Raw genomic sequence first — 9868 nt, forward strand, 5'->3', positions numbered from 1 at the left:
CAACACTCCTGTAGTTCATACGAATGTTGAACAACCATTACCAATCACTGAAGATCCACAAGTTGGTAATGATAATCTAGTAGATTAAGATGTTCAAGAGTTGCCTTTAACTGTTGAACAATCTGTTGAACCAGCTGCTGCTCCCCAAGAGCCTGTTGGTGAAGTCTTAAGAAGATCTACTAGACCTCTCAAACCAAAGATTTACAAAGGCTATGTTGTGTATTTATTAGAATCTGATATTGGAATTGGAAATGATCAAGAAACGTTTTTACAAGCTATGAATAGTAGAGAATCAAAATTTTGGTACAATGCCATGGATGATGAAATGAATTCTATGAAGTGCAACAAAGTATGGGAACATGTAAAGTTGCCTAATGGGGCAAGAGCCATTGGTTGTAAATGGGTCTATAAAACTAAGAAAGACTCATTAGGGAACACTGAGAGATACAAAGCGAGACTTGTTGCTAAAGGATTCACTCAAGAAGAAGAAATTGACTAAACGGAGGCTTTTTCTCTTGTATCAAAGAAAGATTCCCTCAGATTCATCTTGGCATTAGTTGCTCATTTTGATTTAGAGCTGGAGCAGATGGATTTAAAAACTGTTTTTTTTTTTTTTTGAATGGTGATCTAGAGGAGGAGGTATACATGAAACAACCAGAAGGATTCTCCTCTAGTGAAGGTCAGGATTTGTTATGGAAGCTTAAGAAGTCCATCTATGGATTAAAACAAGCATCCCGCGAATGGTATTTAAAATTTCATGATGTCATCTCTTCCTTTGGATTTGAAGAGAATGTCGTGGATCAATGCATATACCTGAAGGAAAGTGGGAGTAAGATTTGTTTTCTTGTTTTATATGTGGACGCTATTCTTCTTGCATCCAATGATAAATGGTTTCTACGTGAAGTGAAACAATTTCTTTCAAAAAACTTTGAGATGAAAGACATGGGTGAAGCATCCTATGTCATAGGCATTAAGCTTCATAGAAATAGATATTGAGGTATCATAGGTTTATCTCAAGAAGCCTACATCAACAGAGTTTTAAAAAGATTTCATATGACAGATTGTTCACCGAGTGTTGCTACAATTGTGAAGGGTGATAAATTGAATTCGGGCCAGTGTCCAAAGAATAATTTTGAAAGAGAAGAAATGAAGAAGATTCCTTATGCTTCTGTTGTCGGAAGCCTAATGCATGCCCAAGTGTGCACAAGACCCGACATTGCTTATTCTGTCGGAGTGTTAGGAAGATTTCAGAGTAACCCGGCGATAGACCACTGGAAAGCTGCAAAGAAAGTAATGAGGTATCTTCAAGGTACTAAGGATTACAAATTGATGTTCAAACGAACTGACAATCTAAAAGTAGTTGGCTACTCAAACTCAAATTTTGCTAGTTGTACTGATTCACGTAAATCTACATTTGGTTACGTGTTTATGTTTACTGGTGGAGCTGTGTCCTGGAGGAGTAACAAATAAACTTTGCCTGCTACTTCTACTATGGAGGCTGAGTTCGTTTCTTATTTTGAGGCTACATCACATTGTGTATGGCTAAAGAGTTTCATTTCAGGCCTTAGAGTGGTTGATTCCATTGCAAGGCCGTTAAAGATGTTCTGTGACAATTCAACTGCTATTTTCATTACTAAGAATAACAAAAATGGAAGTCGAAGCAAGCACATCAACATTAAGTACTTAGCTATTAGAGAACGTGTTAAAGAAAATAAAGTGGTCATTCAACACATTAGCACTGAATTGACGATTGCCGATCCTATGACAAAAGGCTTGCCACCTCATAAATTCAAGGATCATGTAGAGAACATGGGACTTGGTTCCCTTATGTAATTTGTACAAATAAAGTTATTATCAATGAAACTCTTATTATGATTTTTCTCATATTTATGCGCATCTTAATTTTACATTTGAGAAAATTTCAGAGGACTTGAATAAACATAAAATTTAGGGTTTATTCACTTCAGTACATTGCCACATAAAGTAGATTGTTATATAGTAAATGTACTGTAATACATGGAAGATAATGCTCGACTCATAATGAGGACATGTCGCTATGATTCGTATGTTTATTATATAATGAGGAACGTTGGGTTTGAATATTTTAGTTTAAATGCTAACCAAGTGGGAGAATATGAGAATATTTATTTTGGGAAATATATTTCTATTAAAATAAATAAAATAAATAATTGATTTTCTGATAAATGAATATTTTATATTCATTGAATCTGGACAAAATCAATTATGTAATATTCTATATATGGTCAGATTTTTATATTCATTATCCGATTTGATTTCCTAAATTAATTGTCAAAATATTCTGACAATTAATGTGGCGTAGATATTGATAGTGTATCTCACCTATAAATATAGGGTCTCGGTCCCCGAGCTTCTCACTCATTCTGATTATTCAGCAAATTCCATCTAAAGAGAGTTGAGAGAGCGAGGAAGCCCGAACTCCAATACCGAAGCTATCGCAGGGATTGAAGCTCAAAGATCAATGGCTGGAGGTATTTCGATCATTCATTGCATATACATTTTGATATGTTTATAGTTTTTTCGCATTATATATCGTTTATCTATATGTTGTATTTCATATACTATATTATAGTCTAACAAGCCTCACTCCTTCGTTTAAGGGGTGGTGTTAGGAATAGTGTGTAGGTGGTGGCACACTGTATATCTACTGTTGCAGCAGTACCCAATCATTATCAATGATTAGCTGTCATATTTTTACATTCCAGAATATTCTCTTGTTACAAAAGGTTGTTATGCCTCGTTTTCTATAATGCCATGTGGCATGGCAGTGCCTAAATGGCTATTTTGTATTCATCTTTTGCTACATAATGAATTCTAGTACTCACTCTCATTGAGCAAATCCAATTTGTCCTAGTTTTCTATCTCATATAATATATTATATGTGCCAAATCAATATTTTAATTTATATTATATAATAACATATATAATATAAGATATATATGTAAACATCTTATAGACCACCCCTCCCATAAAATTCTCGAGATTCTTCCTAAATGAGAAACTCTTTCCCAATCCACTCAATTCCAACTTAATTTAGTTATTCAAAGCTTTATCTCCTCACAATTCTCTCCCCCTCATAATTACATATATATAAAAAGCCCTCAAAACCATTCTAAACAATCGGGCTTTGTTTGTAGGTGAATGACCACATTAATTAATTAATATTATTAATGATTAAGAAGATGACTAATCCCAAAGCCTCCTCCTCTTCTATTCTCTTCATGCTCGTTGCCATTTTCTTATTCTCTTCATTATCATCATCCTTAGCTTTCAACATCACAAAACTCCTTGGCCAAAATCCTGAGCTTAGTACATTCAACAACTACTTAACTCAGACAAAGCTTAACGATGAGATCAATCGTCGCCAAACTATCACTGTCCTCGTTGTCGATAACTCCGCCGCAGCTTCCCTCTCCGGTAAGTCACTCGATGTAATTAAGAAAATCTTAAGCGTTCATGTGATTTTGGATTACTACGATGTTGAGAAAATTACCAAGCTTACTACCTCAAAAAAGACATCTACCGTCACTACTCTCTTCCAAGCCTCCGGCTCCGCCGTTGATCAAGAGGGTTTTCTCAAAGTCGCGCTGATCAACGAGGGTGAGATCGCCTTCGGCTCTGCCGTAAAGGGTGCCTCTCTAAACGCCAAGTTAGTCAAATCTGTGGCCGCGCAGCCATTCAACATCTCCGTTCTACAGATCACTGCGCCGGTCCAAGTACCGGGCATTGAGTCCAGCCCATCACCACCATCTCCAAAGGCAGCTACGCCTTCTGCGGCTCCCAAAAGGGCTCCCGCCCCGTCAAACAAGTCCGGGGCTGCTCCTTCCCCATCCAAAAATTCTGGGGCCAATACTCCCGCCACTGCACCTAGTACTGCTGATGCACCGGTTGCCGATACGCCGACAACAGCCGCAACTTCGCCTGCGCCTGCTGCTGATGAACCCGTTGCTGATAATGCCCCAGTGAGTTCGGCTCCTCCGCAAGCTGATGCTGCAGCTGATCCACCGGTTTTGTCGAATTCCGGGGTGGTGAGGCAGGGGATGAAGATAGGTATTGTGGCGGCGGCATTGATGTTGTGGTTGGTTGTTTAAATTGTTTAGTGTGTAAGTGATGGTATAATAAAATCATGTATATGAAGAGGATAGAATATTGGTATGTGAAATGTGAATGTACGTATATAAAAATTAATTATATTTATTTCTATATATAAGCTATGAGCACATTTATTTGGAAAGCAACTATTTATTTATTAATTTATTAAAATTAAAAAAACAAATGTTACTGAAATAAGCATTGTTATTAGTTATATTATATAATATCTAAAATGTTGGTGACTGGATATTAAATTTTATTAATAAAAATAAACATTTATTCGCCAAAATTAATAAACATGTTATAAAATAATATAATATAATATAAAGTAGATGAGAAGAAAGAAGAAGAAGATGAAGAGAGAAAGAGAAAGTGAATGAGAATTTCTGAGTTGTTTATTCCAATGGGGTGAACCCCTATTTATACAAATACAAGAGTGAGATATTAAGAAACTAAGAAAAAGGGAAACTAAGAAAAAGATGAATGTTGATTACAATTAATGGTAATAAATAAAAGATTTGGACATCCACATAATTAATAATATTTATAACACTTCCCTTTGGATGTCCATAATAACTGCCTTATTAAAAATCTTGCTGAAAACTTGATCAAAGAAAAAGAGTATAGTGTAAACTAACTCCCCCTCATTTAAGCATTTGTGGAGATCTTCTAATCGACGAATTTCGATCTTATCTGCCGTCTTCTTAAATGTTGATGTTGGTAATAACTTTGTGAATAAGTTTACAAGATTGACACTTGATTAAATATGTTGAACACCAATATGTATTTTCTTGAAGCGTATAAAGAAGAATTTCGTGGAATGTGTTCTAACTCTATCTCCTTCAATGTACCTCCTTTTAGTTGAACGATGCAAGCAGTATTATCCATAGAGAATTGCTTGGGTTGATACTTCTTTATTGAGTGCAATCTATATGTTTCCCGAATATGCTATGTCAATGTTCTCACTCACACACATTCTCTACTTGCTTCATAAAATGCAAGTATGTTAACATGATTTATAGTTGCCTCGTTAAAAACCTTGCCAGAAAAACCCAGTGGGACAAAATCTGAGCTAGGGAAAAAGAGTACAATATATATTTCATATTCATAATTATTTGCAAGTTGCCTCGTTAAAAACCTTGCCAGGAAAACCCATTGGGACAAAACCTGAACTAAGGGAAAAAGAGTGCAACATGAATATGTCTCCCCCTCATGCACATATGATCCATAATTCTTTTGGTGATAATATATCTCATAAGATTATTGTTATCACTTTTAAAATATCACCATATATAATCTTTGATCATATATTTTCTATAACTCTTCCAGAGTATGTATGGACTTTCTAAATTATAGATGAGGGGTTCGTGGAACATTAGTCTTTATCCAACTAATTGTATCATTCATGTGTGTACACAATTTTGTTCATACGAAAATTTAAAATTTTAAGTAGATATGAACATAACACATTAATGATAATATAAATTTCATTTGTGACAATGATGGTACTCCAATACCATATATTTGTTCCATCTTGTTGTATGATCTTAATTTTCATATCAAATGATCATATATCTATAATTCTTAATACATATGAAGTACTTCACGACTTCAATACTAATGAACAAACTTTATACATTTAATATTTCTCGATATACAAAAGAAATAAAAGTTTGTTCTTCAATTAATCAAAAACTCTTCAAGAGTCTATCACAACGTATAATTTACGTATTTATATTGCATAGACAACCATAGGTATTTTTCAAATAATAATTTACTTACATGTCTTTATTTCATACAAAGATCTTTGTCATATAGTGCGCGCGACTTTGAATTTATATCACTTAAGACATGTATTAAATTCTTCTAGAATTTTTAGATAAGGCTTATTTCAAATTCTCACTATATTAGGAGCTCCAAATAAATAACCTTTTGTTGCAACATTTATCTGACGCTTATAAATCCTCATAAAATATATTTCAGGCTATAATCAAATCATGATTATATTTTCTCAATATTTAAGCCTTACTTCAATCAATCTCATGTCTATGCAAACTTTGTACAACAATTCATTATGTACAAATACATATATGCAAATTTCTCATTAGAAATATTTATTTGCACACCCTACAGGTCTTACTTCACTTTATGTGAGTAAATTTGCACAGATTGCGTCATAATATTTTGGCCAAAAATCAAAATGTATGTCGATGATTCTCGACAAATCTAATACCATGATCCTTGCTATCTCATGTTAGTTTATTGCATATGCAAACATTCAATATTTATTGTCGACAAAAATTTCAATAAATGATAATTTCCTCCCATATTGACATAACTTATAGAGATCTCTTTAAATTACATATTTTTCAAATATGTTTATCATTTATAGGTACCTATATAGAATCACTTCAGGGATTCAATTATGATCAAATGTGTTATGTCTAACTTCTCTTGGGAGTCTTTTCGAGTACCGTTTTCATCACGGTTATCATTTTAATACTTTATAACATTAAGGTATCTCCATGAGTACCTCTAGATTTAACAACTTCAGGGCAAATCAAATGAACATTTATTAATAATTTCTACATTGTTCATTTACGCTTCGGTGCGTTTTCAACTCATTCTATCTCAACTTTGAATAATATTGATTTGCGGTTGGTATATATCATTTTGAACTATATTGTTCTTATATACTTTGTGCAAGGATCATTTTTCAAAAATTATCATCGATCCCAACCGCTTCTCTCCCCCGATCGAGAGAAATTTTAAAAATTGTGATATCTAATAATATTAATATACCGTAGGGATTTCGGTATATCACAATGAATCAATATTTGTTTAAACTCATATATACTATATGACATTGAACTTCAGTTCAATAAACTTCGCTTCAAGTTCAATTCTTATGAACTTAATTCATTTCTAAGAATGAGTCATACGTGTATAATTAGAAATACATAAATTTACACATTTTGTAAATGCATGATTATATAATCTTATCACATCGATAAGAAACTATGCAATAAAAATCTAACAATGGCTCAAGATTGTTAAGAAAATATAATTTAAATATTTTCTATGTGGAAATATATGCACATTCTTCTTTTGAGCCTTATAAATAACAATGAGAAGAATCTTCTGGTTCTTCAACAAAATTTAGTCAAATTCTTTGACAATTTATTGCATATGATTGATCATGTCAAAATAATTCAATTCATGAACTTCAGGTTCACTATAATTTGTATTTCAATGAAACTTTCACAAGGTAATGTAAAATCACTACAACATATAAGTAATCATAAAAAGTTTCATTTTTATATACACGAATAATATAATTATATTATTCTCCAAAACATATACACTCTTCAGGAGTCACTATTATGTTTATCAAACTTTATATTTCTTCAGGAATCACTATCATCAATTCAATGATGTGTATAATTTAAAAGATACATGACAACTTCATCATGTTATTGTAATGGTCAAATAGATATAACCATAATATATCATTCATTTTTCCTGGTATCTTTTTAACAAGTCGTCTAATTTATTAATAGACTATTCATCAGTCTAATTATCATGACTTGATATATTATATATTTAAATGTACAACCAGTACATATAATAAGTTATTTCTTATCACTTTTATAACTAAATAAAAGTTATACATCTAGGTACATACAAATATATTTTACTACTCCAAGTAGCAATTGTATGTAAGACTTCTTCAGGAAGCTTTTCAAATAATCATTTTGTGATTCTTTATCACTTTGATTATATTGGATCACTAACAAATATTAGTAAATTATATATCCACTTTTGGGAATATGCAAACTGAATTATATAGTAACTATATATATACATATCATGTACTAACAATAGTTTGAAACTATTGATTTCAAAAAATAATAAAATATGTATATATTAATTTGCTTTTGGCATTGCCAATATATGTGAAATCTATATTCTTTGAAATAGAATTTCATGTCTATTCATTCTCTTTAGGGAATGATATTTAAATATTCTAAATGTACAATCAATTTGTACAATTCACACTTATTCAATAATCAAATATACTTTTATCTTGATTATAAGTGTGTCCGTACTACAGGTACGCGACTACTATTATTCAATCCCACACATGATATATAGATTTCATGCACTTTGATTGTGTGTGGTATTTCATCTTTTGGTTGTTTCCAATTTCTTCTGGAAATATTTGAGTAGCAAACAATGCCATTGATTATTTAAAATCATTACATTCACTTCGGGGAATGACGTTGAACAAGTAGAACATTATTATAAATTTCTTAAAAATTTATTACTTGTTCATCCATAAAAATATAAGAAATTATTCAACAATTTCTTTTACGATATTTCAAAGAATATATGAATGCAATTTTTTTTTTGCATAGTCTCCAAGATGTATGCAAAATTTAATCTTTAATATATGTCAGATTCAATAATTTCCAACATTGCAAGTAATAACAATGTATAATAACATGACTAATACGAGGAATCTTTAAAAGTAATTGACTTCAATTCGTATCATTCACTTCAGGGAATGATGAACAATAAATACATGCCTCATGTATTTAAATAACATTAGTCATGCTCATTGTTATTCTTATACTTTGATGTTTCAATGCAATTTTCTTAATATTCTTTTTGGATATTCAAAACCCACTATAAAATTGCATCAATAATAATCATTTTTAATGATTCTTTAGTTGTATTCACATAAATACAGTCATTTTTTTTTTGACAAATATAAAACATTTACTTCAGGAAATGTTTGTCAAAATCTATATCGATATTAGATTACTTTTCATTGCCCTCAAAGAATACAAGAACATATATATAAATATGTATTCATCTCTTTCATTATATATCCATCAACTATATAATGAATATTACGTTTGCATAATCTTCAGGATATATGCAAGATTTTATTGAGGACGCATAATCATCAGGATATATGCAATATTTTATCGAGGATGCATAATCTTCGGGATATATACAATTTTTTATCGATGATGCATAATCTTCAGGATATATGCAATATTTTATCGATGATGCATAATCTTCAGGATATATGCAATATTTTATCGATGATGCATAATCTTTAGGATATATGCAATATTTTATCAATAATACATAATCTTTTGGATATATGTATAATTTATATAGATTTTCTCTATCATATCATAGGCACACATATATTGTAAATATTATGAATGATAAGAACATAATATATATATGAAATTAATAATAAATATATAAAAACATATACATACATATATAATATATAGATATATAGATAAAAAGAAAAAGGAAACCAAATAATTCTTGAAATTGTTTCAGTCAGATGAGTATATATATAAATATATATTTAGTGTATCGTGACTTTGAAACAATTCAAGAACTTTAACAAAATACTTACATTGGGTCTTAGGCAGAGATTCATGCTTGAAGCTTGGGCAGAGACTCGTGCTGATAACGTGTTATAAAATAATATAATATAATATAAAGTAGATGAGAAGAAAGAAGAAGAAGATGAAGAGAGAAAGAGAAAGTGAATGAGAATTTCTGAGTTGTTTATTCCAATGGGGTGAACCCCTATTTATACAAATACAAGAGTGAGATATTAAGAAACTAAGAAAAAGGGAAACTAAAAAAAGATGAATGTTGATTACAATTAATGGTAATAAATAAAAGATTTGGACATCCACAT

At 31.2% G+C, this 9868-nt stretch overlaps 1 protein-coding gene across 1 annotated transcript; it reads left to right on the top strand.

Annotated features, from left to right (window-relative positions):
• Positions 1-3035: 3035 nt before the first annotated feature.
• LOC115697985 (fasciclin-like arabinogalactan protein 14) lies at positions 3036-4273 on the top strand. The gene has a single exon (XM_030625162.2). The coding sequence runs from the start codon at positions 3210-3212 to the stop codon at positions 4128-4130; it is 921 nt and encodes a 306-aa protein (XP_030481022.1). The 5' UTR covers positions 3036-3209; the 3' UTR covers positions 4131-4273.
• Positions 4274-9868: the final 5595 nt, after the last annotated feature.

This window comes from Cannabis sativa, chromosome 7, assembly GCF_029168945.1.
Source record: "Cannabis sativa cultivar Pink pepper isolate KNU-18-1 chromosome 7, ASM2916894v1, whole genome shotgun sequence".
Classification (NCBI taxonomy): Eukaryota; Viridiplantae; Streptophyta; class Magnoliopsida; order Rosales; family Cannabaceae; genus Cannabis; species Cannabis sativa.

What these genes read in the sequence shown, in the direction of transcription:
- LOC115697985 (XM_030625162.2), top strand. Translation starts at nt 3,210, where the DNA reads ATGATTAAGAAGATGACTAATCCCAAAGCCTCCTCCTCTTCTATTCTC.